The sequence below is a fragment of the Scylla paramamosain genome, chromosome 21 (assembly GCF_035594125.1).
Source record: "Scylla paramamosain isolate STU-SP2022 chromosome 21, ASM3559412v1, whole genome shotgun sequence".
Taxonomy (NCBI): domain Eukaryota; kingdom Metazoa; phylum Arthropoda; class Malacostraca; order Decapoda; family Portunidae; genus Scylla; species Scylla paramamosain.
The window spans coordinates 13,567,712-13,585,137 of NC_087171.1; the positions used below are offsets into that span (position 1 = coordinate 13,567,712).

Below are 17,426 nucleotides of genomic sequence, written 5' to 3' on the forward strand. Positions count from 1 at the left end.
TTCATAACCCAGAATTGCATTCTCAAACGTTTCGACGTCCTATCTCGACTTAATACAACAACTTTCGTGGAAATTAGTGGAGTTTTGAAGTGTTCTCTTGCCATTATTGCAAAGATAAGTTAAAGAAGAGTATGCATTATCAGCTGAGAAAACACACAAAAGAATCCTTATAATTGTCTGTGTGACCTCTCAATTTAGTCTTTATGAGAGCATAAAGTATTTCAGAATAAGAACCCTAATTATCTGTCCATTTGATTATCTCTAAACTTCTTTATGGATCTTTTAATAAAGTATCCAACAGATTCTTTCAGGTAACTACTGATCTCTCTCTTTCTCTCTCTCTCTCTCTCTCTCTCTCTCTCTGGTTGTGTGTGTGTGTGTGTGTGTGTGTGTGTGTGTGTGTGTACTCTGTGTGTACTCTTCTGAAAATCAAGGGAAACTAACCGATGTTTATAAAACCTAGGGAAGGGGGTAAATAATCACATTTACCAGACGCATCTCTCGTGCACAAAAAATAAGTTCTCAGAAAGGAAATCAATTTAATGCTGATGCACGTCAAGAAAGGAGAAAGAAAATCACATCATTTAAGATTTCCCTTTTACTACTACGGTAGTCTTTTGCTAACATTTGGAGTACTGTAATGAAAAAAAAAAAAAAAAAGATACTAAGAGACTCAGAGGAAAACGACGTTAATTTTGTCTTTCTACACTACAGAACGATTTAATGTAAGTACTGTAGTACATAGTTTACGTGTCTAATAAAAAAAAATATAAATAATTGCGAGGGAAGGAAAAAGTGAGTGGATTAGTAAAAACTTGTTCAGCATTGAAAGGACCGATAGGAATTGTATTTTTTTTCTTTTCCTCGTCTTGTGTACTCTTAGTGTGTGGTGTAGGTAATTGATTTTCTCGTTTCTAGGAATTCTTTACTACTTCGTACAAAACTAGACAGTTGTAGACGGCAGGTAAGAGTGTGTGTGACCAGTCTGAGTTGGCAGTACTGCGAGGTTCAGTGGGATGAGGAGTAACAGAGTAACAGCTTTTTGGCCCTCCTTTGTTCTGAAGCGCTGTATGTGCATGTGTGTGGGTAGGTGGCTGGGTGAGTGTTTGGGATTGTGAGGTAGTATCAGAGTGGAAAAAGACAATTAGATGGAGGGATACTTACAAAACGCCAATCTTTGTTTAAAAAAAGTACCGAGCCTCGTCAGTGAGGAGCCACACTTTAGTATTTTACTTCATCCTCGCTTCCCACACTTCACACTGGATCGAGAATGTCCACACTCCAGATGACCCCGGCCTTAGGATTGCCTGTCTGAGCTAGAACCCTTCTGAAAGTGGTTATTTCTTCGGTGTGTTCCAGCTTGGCGAATAACCTTGTAGCTGCTGTTCATCATTACTAATATTTGAATGCCACCGACGAAGAAAACAGAAAACATAAACGCAAATATGGGACGAAACTTATCATAAGTATCTAGCAGTTAGCAACAGTTAATGTGATTTAGCAACAGTAGAAAATATGAAATTTCCACTTAAGACGATAACTAATAAATATTCAGTACAGACTAGGAATTTAGTTATGTATTTCTTAATAAAACCAAGAATTGTATATATATATATATATATATATATATATATATATATATATATATATATATACATATATATATATATATATATATATATATATATATATATATATATATATATATATATATATATATATATATATATATATATATATATATATATATATATATAATAGCTTTCATAAAGGATGTTTTTACCTGCAAGATGAAGAAATTGAGTCCTTGGGAAATTAACAACAGCAAAACTGAAATTAAGAAAGCTAGTTGTGTGGCATTATAACATGAGCCGTCTCCACGAACAGTGCCACACCGCCCGGCAAGTGATGTTTCTGCGTTGTTATGGGATTGTGGAATCCCTGGAACCGATAAATGAAAGAGCGCCAGCACAGCATGAACATTAAATTTTCCAGTTCGAGAAATGTGCCATGGCAACATCTCTGGGGTTAGCATTTTTAAGGGAGGAGGGCATACGGTGTCTGTGTTTCATTCAAATAGTGGAAAAAATATTTTGAGGAGAACACCAAATAAGCGTTCACATCCATCACCAAGGGAAGACGCGGTGTATTCATGCTAGTCGACTGGAAAGGTATTCAGTAGGAAACCATCTAAATACCTCTCATAAGCCTTAAGAATGCCTCAGTGCTAAGAATGATCCTCTGAAGAAAGTGTAACTCCCAGTAAAATTATAATGACATCTTGTTTCACACCTCACACAACAGGCTCTGCTGCTGCGGCAACCTGCATGGTGCGTGTGACGTAAAACTATTTTTTGGCAAGGCTAGTTGTAACAATATGTTTGAGATATCCCTTTTCAACAACACTCCGAAAGCACGAATTGATGAAACAACAGAAGACATCCGAGATAAGGCGATCGAAAAGATACGTTTGTCACAGATGTTTGCCATACAGTGCAATGAAACAACGTAGATGTGTGTGCGTGCCGCGGGGCTTTCAACTGCTACTTTATGCCTGTACCCATCAGGTGAGGCAGTGCAAGAAGAAACATTGTTCTGTGAGTCAGTGAAACTACCACAACGATTTATATATATATATATATATATATATATATATATATATATATATATATATATATATATATATATATATATATATATATATATATATATATATATATATATATATATATATATATATATATATATATATTTTTTTTTTTTTTTTTTTTTTTTTTTTTTTTTTTTTTACGAAAATTTATCTTGGGAGAAAACAGGCTTAGTTCCCGTTCCACACTTCACCGGATTTTATCACCATCGTCAAGCAGAATAATACACTGTTAGCTGTTTCAGGGACTTACTGTATTATTCATCGTTAAACAATAACTCCATAGATTTCCCCTGTGTCACTCTGAAGCTCAATAACTGTTATTATTAGAGTGATGAATTTTATAAAGGTCGCTGCCAGCCTGATACGTAAGAGGAATTTGTCCCCGAAATGGAAAAGACTGGAAAATATGAAACCGTAGGGAAAATCTGAGGAAATCGACATTTTGGGAAGATTCTGGGGAATTCTTAGAACTTTTGGTGAAATGATGGGCATTTTGTATGCATTCTTATATAACATGAAATAAAGAAAAGTAATCTACAGTCAGTATGTTACTCACGAAAAGAAACGACCCGTTGCCTGTGTTTTGGAGATATAATATGCATCGACAGTTTTGATTGGCTGCTGAAGTTTGGCAGCTGTAAACTCCACCAACCACAGGCCACGGGAGTGACAAGAGAAGAGCGGCAAATCTGGAGTACTCTCAAGGAACGTATGATAATAAATAGAGTCCTTGGCTGGGAATTCATCACTTGTCATTGAGATGGAGTTGCGGGTGGTTGTGCTGCTCATCTCCCTCGGTTCCGTCACAGGTACGAGTAAGTCCACTAAACGAGAGGGCGATCGTCACTGTATTCTATCCACTATTGAATGTTTGAAAAGTTCCACATGTTTTTTGACGTTAATTAATGTAGACTTTATTAAGAATATGTGCAGTGTGTTTGATTTGAAGTGTGTGTGTGTGTGTGTGTGTGTGTGTGTGTGTGTGTGTGCAGTATATTTTCCTTATAGTTCTGCCCTTTTTTTTTTTTATGGAGATGAGTGTTTGTTTCCCTGTCATCACCATCATCATCATCATCATCATCGTCATCATCGTCATCATTATCATTTATATATGATTACGCACAACATTCGAATATACGTGCAGTTTATACGGACAAGAAACACACAAGAAACACAGGGCGATGTTTTTAAAAGAACAAAAAAAAAAAAAAAAATGAGGAAAAGCGGTGTACAAAAGCAGCGTTCAGTTTACATCTATGAAATAACTCAAAGGAAAAAAAAATCCAGAATTAACTAATCAAAAGGTTGAAGGGAAGTATATTACGATTTGTTCAAGTATCTTGTAGAGAAGAGATAAGAATGAATGTTTTGTGGATTGGATTCGCGAAAGAGAGAGAGAGAGAGAGAGAGAGAGAGAGAGAGAGAGAGAGAGAGAGAGAGTAGTAACCATGTGTAGCAATAAAGGATGTAACTTACCATTTTACTTCAAAGGACTTCCACGATTTTCTTTTCTGGCAGATCTACAAGGCAAGAACTTTCCATTCTCACCATTGATGATACACGTTAAAATTAGGGATGGTATTCTCAAAAGTTTCGTCGTCTTATCTCTAAGTAAACAAGTGATAGTGGAAGTTATTAGGACTATGATTATAGTGGTAATTTAAAGAGACTTCCGAATCATTAGTGAAAAAAAGAATCTATGAAAACCTGACTAAAAATAACTTAGGTGGCTTTTGAAAATTAGCTCAATGAAACCCTAAATAGTTTGGGAATAAGGATCTTAGAGTTATCTCGTCAAATTTTATCTGTTTACTTCCTCGCTCTATTTCAACATGTATGTGTGTGTGTGTGTGAGTGTGTGTGTGTGTGTGTGTGTGTGTGTATATGTGTGCGTGTGTGTGTGTGTGTGTGTGTGTTCACAGGACCAAGACATAGACCCAATAACATTCCGTCAGCGCGATAGACTAATCAGTCTGTCAAATATCTCCAATGTCTGTCTCGTGGTGATAGCGGTCCCCAGGCCTCATCGCCCCACCCCACCCCCCAAGGTCTGAATCAGCGTCGGTCTCTGATAAAACGTATTAATGATGATCTAAGGTCTCAACTGCCAGATATGACGGCACTGAAGAATTTATGAAGATTTCAAAAGTTATTTTTACGAAAAAAAAAAAGTCGTGTTATGAACATTCAGTATGTTGATGTTTCACTAATCTTAAGTTTAGCTCTTAAAAAAAAAATGCAAGCTTATTCAGTTAAATTACCAAGGCTTCCGCGCTGGTTCTGTCTTACAGAAAAGATTATGATATCGTCTTTCCTCGAGTGTGTGTGCGCGCGTATGTGTGTGTGTGTGTGTGTGTGTGTGTGTGTGTGTGTGTGTGTTCACGAGTTTTAGGTTAATTTTGTTAAAACGCTTGATTTGTTTACAAATTATTTGTGAATTAAACTACTTACTTATCTAAAACTTAAAAGGTACTACTCCTTACTGTTCGACTGAGTGCCCGGTGGCCTCTGCCAAGTTCTCCTACGTCCCCAGCAAGACCTACTCCTACGCCTATTCTGGGGTGTCCAGGGTGCGGCTGAAAGGCGTGGACGGTGGACTCGTACAAACTCGATGGGAGAATCAAGTCCATCTGACATGGCTCACTCACTGCGAAGTGGCCATCACCTTCAATGCAACCAAAGTGGATGGTCAAGCAGGTAAATCCGATACCTTTCTTTCATAGGTGTAAGAGTCCCTTCCCAGATATACATGTAACACTGCTGACTGGTTTCAAGAATCATGCACTCCTCAACAACCTCCACTGACGAGCATAACTCATTTACAGGTCCGCCTGACACCAACCCATTGGAGAAGTACCCGCTCGTGGTGGCGGTGACAGACGGCCGCGTGCAGCGAGTGTGCAGTCACGCTGATGACGACACGTGGTCCATCAACATAAAGAAAGGTGTTGCCTCAGCCCTACAAAACTCTCTGCCGTCCCTCTCGACCACCAATTCAGGGCTAATCTTTACGGAGGTAAGCAGCCATCTAGTCTGTAATTCCCAAAATGTTACACTGGCAAATGTAAAGTACTCCTCACAAAACTTTTTCTGTTTTTAATTTGTACTGATTTTTCTCTTGGCTGTCTATCGTCGCTACAGACGGATGTGGCTGGAACGTGTCCCACCAAGTACGAAGTACAAAATGAGGGTGCTGAGATCAAGGTGGTGAAAAATAAAGATCACAGGCAATGTCAGGAGCGTTATTCAATCCCAGACGAGATCCACCTACCATGGCTGAAGGGTCCCTTGCCCATCCAGGAGTCATGGTCAACGTGCACACAGATAGTCATCAACGGCACCATCTCCTCGGTGGTGTGTGAGGACGTGAACGTGGTGCGGCCAGCGTACGGGGTCTACAAATTCATCGATGCAACGCAAGTATCAGAGCTACGACTAATATCAGAAGCAAGCCCTGCGCCAGACTCCGTGTCCTTTATTTCTCAGCCACAGTTGGTTCCCAGGAGTCTAGTCTATGATTACGAAACACCCAAGAAAGACCCATCCGTAGTGCCAGAGTTGGAGCAGACACTGCGTCACGTCTGCCAGCTGACCAAGGATGGGGTGGATGGTGAGTCTGCCAGCTGGCTGGACAAAGTGGTTCGCCTTATGCGTCGCGTCCCAGAACACTCCATCTCCCAGATGTACCACAAGGTGCGCAATGGACAACTGTGCGCGGAACACGATAAGTTGAAGGGACTTTTTCTGGACGCAGTTTCCTTCGTGCATGAGTCTGGCTCTGTCCCGGTGATGGTAAACGAGCTGGTAGAGGGACAGGTGAGTGAAGGAAGAGCCGTCCTCTACTCTGTAGCTTTTTACTTCACATCCCGCCCGACTGCCAGTAATATAGAAACCCTTAAACCCCTTTTTGAGCTGCCTCAGCTCATTCCTTTGGTAACACTGTCAGCAGCCTCTATGATCAACACCTTCTGTCGACACAACGAACAGTGCTCGGAACAACCTTCGATAAGGGATATTTCTGACGCTCTAAATACCAAACTACAGAGTCAGTGTTCTCCGTTTAGCGAAGAAGAAGCTCAAGATGCTGCTCTTTTGACTCTGAAGGCCTTGGGTAACATAGGTCTTGTGAACCACGAGGTGTCCACGTCCATCGTGAGGTGCATGAGGACTCAGGGCCCACCGGTCGTCATCAGGGTTGCCGCTGCCGAAACACTCAGATTAATGAGCTGCGAAGAAAGTGTAAGGTTTTTTTTTTTTCCATAGGTCTTATTGTGTATATGTATGTATATATATATATATATATATATATATATATATATATATATATATATATATATATATATATATATATATATATATATATATATATATATATATATATATATATATATATATATATTTATATATTTCAAAGCTCATCATCATTACAGTTGAGTGACAGCTTTTTTTTTTATTTTCAATAGATCACAGAAGATCTAGTTGACATCATCCTTGACCCTGATATGGACACTGAGGTCCGCATCGCCGCCTACAGGGCAGTGTTTCACTGTGCTCGGCACGACCACTTGAACAGGATTGTGACGACCATAGCTGATGAACAAAACACTCAAGGTAAAAAATTATAATAGATAAATAAATAAATAAAAATAAATATAATAATAATAATAACAATAATAATAATAATAATAATAATAATAATAATAATAATAATATATAATAATAATAATAATAATAATAATAATAATTATTATTATTATTATTATTATTATTATTATTATTATTATTATTATTATTATTATTATTATTATTATTATCATTATCATTGTCATTATTATTATAGTAAATGAAGACGTGATTAATTTTTCCTCTTATATTTCAGCTCGGGGCTTCATCCTGAGCCATCTGTGGAGCACGCAGAGGACCAACACTCCTCACAAGGAAAGGCTGCGGAGTCTGCTAACGAACGTCGTCCTTCCTGTCAATTTTGAAGCCGACATCAGCAAGTACTCCCACAGCTTCGACTTCTCCTACTTTTCGCCTTCCCTCGGTATTGGCAGCGAGATTGAATCCAACCTCATTTATGCTCCCGGTTCCTTCGTCCCTCGCTCCCTCGGCGTGAACATCACAGCAGCTCTGGAAGGGATCTCCATGAATGTCGCTGAGTTGGGAATGCGCCTGGAGGGTCTGGACCCGATCCTCGCTCAGCTATTTGGACTCGCAGACTACTTTGAAACGGTCGACTACATCAAAATCATTAAAGACGTTTTCAAGTTGCTTCAGAACAATGGAAACATGAGTGGAATAAGGCAAAGACGTTTCACAGAACATTCAGTTCTTACAAATGTATTAAACGAAATTTATCACAACAACATATTCAATATCAAGGGAGACATAGGCATTCGTATCATGGGTCAAGATATCTTTTTTTCTTCAACTTCGGTTGATCTCAGTAACCTGAATTTCAGTGAAATAAAGGCAAAAATTTATGCACTGATCTATAGTTTGGTTCACCAGTTCAAGACGCTTAGAAAAGACACTGTTCGTATGCTGCGACCAGACCTGGATTATTCCTTCCCAACCATCCAGGGCACGCCCCTCAAGCTCACCACACACCTGGCACTCGTTGGGGGTCTCCAGGTAGAAACACACCTGGATGAATTTGCTTCATACTCTGGCTTCAAGATCATACCGAGTCTCTCAGTCGATGCTGGCTGCTTCATTGGTTACGACGCCCACATCGCCAAGACTGGCTTCAAGATGAACACTGCCATTTCCACTAGTAATGGCGTCACGCTCAGGGAAAGTGGCCATCATGGCAAGCAGACACAGCTTCACCTTGACCTCCATAAAAAGATGGTTATATTCAGTGGTCAGGCCGAGGCGTACCTCATGAAGAGCAAAATGGGCCAGCCAGATACCAAGATAGTACCACCCTCCATGCACGACATGAGGATTCGCCGCAAGTCGTGTGTCACCAGTCTGGAGTCTGTGCTCGGTCTCAAGCTGTGTTATGACGTGGACGTGCCTGACATCTTCCACAACAACGCTCTGCCTCTCGGCGCCCCAGCCTTCGCCAGACTCTCCCTAAATAGAACAGAGTCCTCCATGAAAGGATATTTGATTAATGCAACCATGGAAAAACATAGAAACAAAGAAACTTTAACTATGTTTTGCAAAACGTACGGTTCAAACACAACGAGAGGGTTCGATATTGAAGCGTCTGTATTACATGGTCTCACGAATAACACTTTTTCTGTGGTATTCAATGCTTCACAAATTTACAGCAGAGTTGCAATGGTTATCATTCACTCCGAAAATGAAAAATCACTTCATCTGTTCGGTATGACAAGATATGATAACAGTACTTGGAAAAGAGCTGTGAAATTTAGTTCATTAACTACTAAAACACAATATACTCGTGAATATGATTTTGGCATCTTTTATGGCCACAATCAGTCTTCCATCCATCAGGCACAAATACTTGAAATAAATATAATGAAGAAAAAGAATGGTCCACAAGTGACTCTGGAGATTCAGGGAGGAACAAGACATGCTCTCGCCCAGTACCTCAGTCTAGATATCGGAAGTACGTATATTAATCACTTGAAATAGGAACTGAAACATAATAGAAATAAAAATTAACCAAAAAAATTAATCAAGTTCTCTGAGAAGGCGAGATATAACCATAGACCTGTGATATTTAGTTGTTATTATATCTTGTAGCCGCAATTATGCATTTCAGTTGGTGTCGATGTAGACCAGCGCCCCCATTCATGGCTTCTATTACCTGTTCGACTTCGCAAACTTGAGTTTGAGGGCGGTCTTGGTGGGTGGAAGGTGATAGCTTTCACCAACACGTCAACAGAATCGGGACGAAAAACCCAATACTTATCTGCTTTCAAGGTGACTCACAGAAACAGACAGCTGGTTCACGTAGAAACTGGTCTCAGCCTCATAGGAACACCCAGCATTGACTTTGTGGCTCAGTTGGTGACGAAAGGTAAGCCATGTCATGTTTTACTAACGCTGCATCATGCATTTACCTGTTTACATTTTTACAACGGTGAATCAAGCTCGTAATGACCCTTTTTTATCCTCATCAAAATATTTTCTGGAAATTAATGTATATTGTTTGCACACACACCACTTCTTGTGTACACACACACACACACACACATACACACTTCGACAGGTGGCCTAGAGGAAGTGCAATACAAGGGAGAAGCATCAGTGTACATGACAAGTAATCGAGTGGGTGCTTCACTTCGCCTCCACAGCGCTGTCAACTCTACCACTCTAGCTCGACTAGAAGCGTTCTGCACCGAAAATCAAAATAAATTTTCAATTCGAACTTTGGTACGTCAGTCAATCATTCCGTGACATAAGTAATGTAAATACATTCTGCATTAATTATAAATCGCAAAGCGCAATTAAAAAAAAAAAAACACGAACGATGGATTATAATCATCACTACATTTGGTAACTATTAAAACATCAGTGTAGAATGTACATTTGTCTACGTTTTGATCTGATGACTGAGATAAAGCAAAGGCATGTGTTTTGTCCCACAGGTGGAAGTGCCTCGAGTCATCAGCACCACCAAGGCGGTGGTCAGTGTTGTGATCCCCCACAGTGGTGACCTCTTCCAGGTGGAGGCTGCTGTCACACACAACTCAACGGTCCTGCTGCACGTACAAGGACCCATGAATTTGGATCCCGGGAATGATATATTCCAAGTAAACGTGCAATGGAATATTTCGATGATCGGAGGAGACCCATATAAAGTGAATTCCATGGTTATAATGGGTAACAATTCACAGTTCATGTATGTGATAGTAAGTAACTCCCAGGGACAGCCACTGCTAAGCCTGGAGTCAAGCCCTTCTTCGGACAGTTTAGAGGAAACTAAATACGAGACAGCTTTCTTTCTTTCGCGTTACGTTCAAGCCGAGACTCATTTAGCTTTCAGCACCAGACAACTGCAGGTGGCTCTGAACACCTTGATATTTCCTAATGCACAAGACTCCCGCCGGGTGAAAATTTTTTCCCAGGTGGACTTGACCACCGGTACGGTAATCGCTGATGTGTGGTGGGATGCTGACAGGGATGCTAATAAGAAGCTCAAGATGGACTTAACTTTTGCCTCCTTACCGCAGCTCTCCGATTACTCTTCTCTTCAGTGAGTATCATGCACTCTACTGTACACAACTAGGCCTATCTGGCAATATCTGGCAACTTACATTAAGACTATGACTAGAAATGATTGGTCGGGTTTTCATGGTTGATGATGCATATTCCTTGTTAAACTATCATGCTATAGAATAATGAAAACATATCTGGAAACCATAAGACCACCCACTATTGCTCGTTGATTGAAAGTAGTAGTCAAGATACGGCGCTGAAGTTTTTGGGAATGCTGCACTTACATTATAAGAATAACAAAATACATTACTGCTTGCTAGAACCATATATGATTATTAAAGAAGAGTAAACACTGCCAAACACAACGTCATCGGGACTGAGTGAATTGAGTCGAATAAAACAAATAATGTGACAAATTCTAAGAAGTATATCCTTTCTTTGCATAATGTTTCTGGGCATAATGTTTTGTTCCCTTCTCCAGATATCAACACATAATACGAAAAAAAATCATGCACACAACTTCTTGGCAAGTTCATGATTCACACACTACACTTTTTTTTTTTTTCCTTCATCTTTGAGTGCTCGTGGAAAAGGCAAGACATACATAAGTCACATGATCTTTATTACAGCTTTGTGTTGTCTTAGGATGAGGCTTTGCATGTTCGAAACACTTCTCACTAAAGGATGAGAGAGAGAGAAAGAGTATAATACGCTTACATGTGGCAGTTAGAATATAATACTCACATTCCTGTCTCCAATAATCATCCTTATTCATAAACTTGTAAAATTCCCTATTGGCTCCATACTAACAAACTTTGATAACAGTATTTGTTGCCAGGTATCTATCACTCAATTCTAAAACTAAAATTTTCTGATAGCCTTTTTAAACTTAATGTTATCAAGCTTGAGCCCATCATTTCTTGTCATGCCCTCATTACCAATACTCAGAATCTTTTATACATCTACGAGAATATTTTCATTTTGACAGAGGAAGCATCAAATACCAAAACGAAACATGCAGGTTCCTGGCAGTGGGCGAGACTGTGCAGCTTCGACATAGTGTCATGAGGAAAACAAGTTTAAGCTTCGGAATCCAAACAGGAGAGAGAAAATATATGAATATGGAGTTTGAAAATAGTATTGAAACTCGCAACGGTTCAGTCTACATTGAAACTAAGATGAAATATTTCGGTCTGGAGAACAAGAAGTACAAGTTTTTATGTTCACTGGATCTGGAAGACCCTAATGGTTTGCAGAACTTTAGGACCGAGTCACACATAGTCTACAGTTCACCGATGGGCATTGACACTTCGTACAGCACGCTAATCACCCACCAGTCCTCAGCCGGGGAGAGATTCGCACAGATAAAGGTGTGTGGCCCCAGATTTAGTTCTGGGGATGTTTAAAAATTTTTTTTTTTTTTTTTTTCAGTGTCGTAAGAAAGGAGAAAAAAAAAAAAAAATATATATATATATATATATATATATATATATATATATATATATATATATATATATATATATATATATATATATATATATATATATATATATATATATATATATATATATATATATATATATATATATATATATATATATATTCTTTTTTTTTTTTTACTTATGGATATTCCATGTACATTTCACGTCTGTCTGCACACCAATTACAAATGCTTTTATTTAGAAAATTGGATTTCTTTGTAGCATTTCTTTACAGTATTCAAAACACTATTTTTGTAATACTAGTATTCTTACTTTACTGTTGCTTTTTCATACCACACTAAGAGATCCTTCCTGAGCATTCTCCTCAGTCCCCTTATTCCTTAAACATCACGAATGAAAATTCTCCTTCCTCAGCCTCATACACGTTTTTGCCAAGTGGCGTGACCACAGTCACCACACAGCTCCTCAATATTCTTCTCTTCATGGCATCATGGTCAATTTTAGCTTTCTTGGTATTAATCAATTCATGTTATCCAGCAATGTAGGTGTTCTTCAGGAGACTCTTAATCTTTATTTATTTTTTTTTCATTTACGTACGTCATCATTAAATACCACAACTAGCTTTCTTTCTTCTCTCTCTCTCTCTCTCTCTCTCTCTCTCTCTCTCTCTCTCTCTCTCTCTCTCTCTCTCTCTCTCTCTCTCTCTCTCTCTCTTCTTTCTAACTTGTACTCCCACTGCAGCAGTGTGTGTACGAGTATGTAAGCTTTTCTCATAGTCTCACATGTATACATTTTTTTTATAGGTAAACACGAGCCTATCAACATTAAAACAACCTCTAGAGATGGACTTAACCTGGATGAGACAAAACCACTCAAGGAGTCTTGTGTGGAGAGCAAACCACACCAGCCTCCTCACCTTGATGGACTGGCGGTTAAACACAGTGGTCTCCGAGATAATTCAGTCCTGCAGCTTCATCCTTAATTTAAGAGCCGTAGAACAATTTCTCAACGATGCCGTAAAATTTATAGTTATAAAGAACAATAATTGCTTCAATTCAGTATGTCCAGAGTCTCACTGGAATAATGAGAACTCTTCCCACATTCTCCATCCCAACGCTTCTCAGTCACCGTGGGCACAGCCCCCCTTCCTCATGGCCGCCTCTTCTCCTGAGGCAGAAGTCGGGATGCACGAGTACTCAGTAACTGGCAGGTACACCTACAACTCGTGGACAGACACCTTCCACTGTGAAGGGAAGGTGAGCCACCCAGCGTTGGACAGGGAGGTGACAGCTGCGGTGGAGTACAGGATCACCGGCACCGCCCAGAAAGGCTCCTTCGAACTGGACATCTTTCCCGACACGACCGACAAGATCACGGGTTCCCTCGTCTCCATTCTGCTGGCCAACAACACTGTCATGCTCGAGGCCAACTTAACCACCAGGGTGAGGTGCTTCTTTATGGTCATCGTAGATCCTGTAACTTTCTCGAAAGTGCAAGCATCATGAGCTACTTCCATCTGCTAGCTCTTCCATTCCATCAAACTTTCTTTTATTATCTTTTTCAGCTGCTGAGTTATCACCCAAAAATCACATTGAGTACATCTGCATCGCCCCACACGCTTGCATTCGACATGGAATTCAGCAAAAACCCAAATCAAAAAGCGAATTTTAAAGCAAAAACTAAGTTCGACAGGATATCTGAGGAGGCAGCAGCAGTGGGCTTTATGATCGCGACCGAGGGAGGCGTGTCTGTGGATGTGTCAGGCGTGGTGGGGATGCGACAAGTACCGGAGTGCTATGGCCTGCAGATTACTACCTCGTCCTTCGTGCCACTGCTAGGGAACCACAGCTGCGTCCTGACGGCGTGCGGACCAGCGTTTGTCCAGCTGACCATTGGAAGGAAGGACGAAAGAGGCAAAATCTATCATATCAAATTTGGAATCAGAAATCCACTTGGGTTTGAGGGAAATATAGTCGTCCGTGATCAGGAGAGGCAGGAAGTGTTCGATGTCCTGAGGAGTTACTTCACTCTCTATCCTCACGTCGATATGGAGTTTGTTTACATGAACGATGAACTCAGGAAATTTGAGGTAAGTGTGTGTGTGTGTGTGTGTGTGTGTGTGTGTGTGTGTGTGTGTGTGTGTTGGGCAATATGTGAAAGATTTACCACTATTGCTCTATCCGTATGTGAATAATATCGCACTCGTAACAGGCTGAGGTGCGGGCGGTGCTGATGATGGTGAAGCAAGGCGGCAAGGACTGGGTGGCTAGAGTTTACCAGGCTGTAGTGAACGAAGCCCGCAGGAGACATTACATCTTCCCTCCTCGAAAAATCCTTACCTTGATCCACCATATCGAAAACAACCTCAAGAAAATATCAACATACCTTGTCCACGAAAAGCTGGAGCCAGCATTCGAGATAACGAGGCGCTTGTTAAACACCCCTACAGCTCGTTACCTGAGGAAAGTGAGCTACACAGTCTGGCTCTTTGTAAGGTGGGCCAAGACTCAGCTACCTCACGATCCATACTATCCTTACCAAGAACGTGTTGAATGGAAGAAAGAAATGCAGTCATACAATTTCCTCGTGAGAAAAGGTATTTTGCTCTCTCTCTCTCTCTCTCTCTCTCTCTCTCTCTCTCTCTCTCTCTCTCTCTCTCTCTCTCTCTCTCTCTCTCTCTCTCTCTCTCTCTCATTATGAAATTACAAATAGAGTGTTATAAATTACGTTACATTATGAACTGAGACATACTGATCATGAGACAGCGGCCCACTTGACACGGTAGGCTAAATTATTACCCTACATTTTACAGTTGGAAAACAGGTAGTGAAGATTATTCAGACTGGAGGAGAGGACCTGTTGCTCACCATCCAGCACCTCCTGACACAGCTGGAACACACTGTCATTTTCCAGGAGCTGAAGGAAGACCTGGCCGCATTCATAAGCTCCCATTCCTACCCTTACCAACGTGAAGCCCTGCAGGAAGTGTTAGCTCGAGTTGCGGCAACACTCATACGTGACTTGGCGCCTCTTAAGAATAACCCAACTCTCCTCTGGGTCACCTTCCTCACTCTTAGGAACATCAATACGGTATTTTCACGATGCTCTTTTGTTTATCATATGTTCTTGTTTCCTTCCATATTTTCGATTCACGACTTTTCATCGGCTGGTTCAATTTTGCAGGCTGTGGGCAAGATAACGCTAACGCCATTGACATCATTGCGTGACATGATGTGGGCCTATAACAGTTACAGCACCATTCCCTCCAACAACCTCTTGTGGCTTTACGACTCCCTGCCGCTGCCGTCTCAATGGACCAACCTGCTGCCGCCTTGGAACAGAATAGCGATGGTCATCGGTGACACGGAGATACATACCTTCGACGGGGCAGAGCTGCGTATTCCTTTATCTAGGTGCGAGGTCATTTTAGCTTCCTTCGCCGGGAACAAAGTCACCCTGTCACACCCAGTACAGGGCGCTCGGGCCCAGGTCACCGTGACTACCCCGCGTGTCACCGTCGTGGTTAGGCCAGACTTTCATGTGTTTCTCAATGGCAGGGATATTGGGCACCGAGATGTAACTGAAGGCGAAGTGACAATCTTAGTATCTTATTTACAAATCACCATCAATTCACCTCTCGTCACCGTGAAGGTATTGGAACAGCAGCGCCTGGTGAGTGTGGAGGCGCTGGGCTGGACGTTTGGGCACCTGGCAGGCATGCTGGGGACTTACGACGGCGAGGCAGGCAACGACCGCCTTATGTCCACAGGCACCAGGGCTCCAGACCTTTGGCGTCTGGTCAAGTCGTGGCAGGAAGACCAACACTGTCCCACCCCTCCCGTGAGCCCCATCACTCCCTCCATCCGAGAAGCAGAGAGAGTCGCCCACTGTCACCCTCTACTTGGGATGTGGGCAAGATGCAACGCCCTCGTCAGGCCTGAGCCCTTTATCCACATGTGCTACATTACACGAAGCCCCTGTGACGCTGCTGAGGCCTACCGCAGCCTGTGTGCCTCAAAGGGAGTGGAGCCTTTGATACCTAGGGGATGCTGAGGCTGTACTTAACTTTAATAGGTGCTATCACACGGGCAACTTTTACTGTTCGGAGAGGTGCAACTACTGTACCTACTGAAATATGAATGGAATACTTAGTTACTTAACACACACACACACATGCACACACATGCATGTACTCGGTCGTAAGCACTAGTAGAAAGCTTGACCTCATAGTGGATATCCAACTGGAAATGTATAACAGTACGGTGTCTTTGTACAGATGTATGCATCAGATGTATGGAGATACAGTAAAATCCCTCTTATCCGGCATCAACGGGACCGCCGATATGCCGGATACTTGAATATTGCCGGATACTTAAATAGAAGTGAAATTATGTCCACAATCACCACCCTACACTCACGCATCTACAATAACAAAGATCAGTTGATCTTAATCAGCAGCTGATCTGATCAGCTGCTGATTAAGTCTAAGCACAACAACACGCTTCCTCTTTTCTACAACTTTAGACATGATGAAGGCGTCAGGCGATAAACAGTGCACACGTGGTCACTGAGTAAACACAGTGCAATGGGCCGCGGATGGCGCGAAGCAGTGCGCTTTGGTGGCGAGGGGACAAAGTATGCCTCATGCGGGAATTTTAATTGATTTTATGAGTACACATTGATTTTTTATTGATTCTAAGGCTCGGGGAAAAATGTGCCGGATACTTGAAGCTGCCGGATACTCGAATGCCGGATGAGAAGGATTTTACTGTATGTTGTTCGAGATATGGAACAATTGTATACAATGTTTCTAAAGCATGTGTTATATGTACACAAGAAAACAAGTAACGATATGGTTTATGGGGAACTCGAGAGTGTATCCACTAGAAATAAGTACCAAATGTAGAATGATAAACTTCTGGGTAAACGGCAAGAACATCCAACTTAGTTACATAATGTATTGTTTATGACTGGTGAATCAATGAGGTATTTGTTTTTCTCCATGGTTAGCATACATTATGTAGGTGTGGTTATCACAAACTGTTGTAAATGCAACCTGATTCAAGAGAGCCATAGAAGTAAGGCTCAACTATCACTAAAATTATGAAAACATTTTTGAAAACAACAGTTAACTTTCACCATACAACCTCTTAAAAGTTATCGAGATGAAAATATACCTGAAGGATGTTGGA

At 41.0% G+C, this 17,426-nt stretch overlaps 1 protein-coding gene across 1 annotated transcript; it reads left to right on the forward strand.

Moving 5' to 3' along the window:
• The first annotated feature begins 3,347 nt into the window (after positions 1-3,347).
• Positions 3,348-17,361, forward strand: LOC135111051 (vitellogenin-like). Its single transcript, XM_064023959.1, has 15 exons — positions 3,348-3,459; positions 5,120-5,347; positions 5,476-5,666; positions 5,792-6,889; positions 7,114-7,261; positions 7,530-9,236; positions 9,393-9,650; positions 9,843-10,006; positions 10,222-10,829; positions 11,781-12,162; positions 13,038-13,676; positions 13,799-14,323; positions 14,446-14,830; positions 15,047-15,324; positions 15,418-17,361. The coding sequence occupies exons 1-15, from the start codon at positions 3,411-3,413 to the stop codon at positions 16,285-16,287; spliced, it is 7,530 nt and encodes a 2,509-aa protein (XP_063880029.1). The 5' UTR covers positions 3,348-3,410; the 3' UTR covers positions 16,288-17,361.
• Positions 17,362-17,426: the final 65 nt, after the last annotated feature.

Coding starts and splice junctions, on each gene's coding strand:
- LOC135111051 (XM_064023959.1), top strand. CDS start 3,411: ATGGAGTTGCGGGTGGTTGTGCTGCTCATCTCCCTCGGTTCCGTCACA. Junction 5,667..5,791: donor CAGGGCTAATCTTTACGGAG/GTAAGCAGCCAT, acceptor TCGTCGCTACAG/ACGGATGTGGCTGGAACGTG. Junction 12,163..13,037: donor AGAGATTCGCACAGATAAAG/GTGTGTGGCCCC, acceptor TTTTTTTTATAG/GTAAACACGAGCCTATCAAC.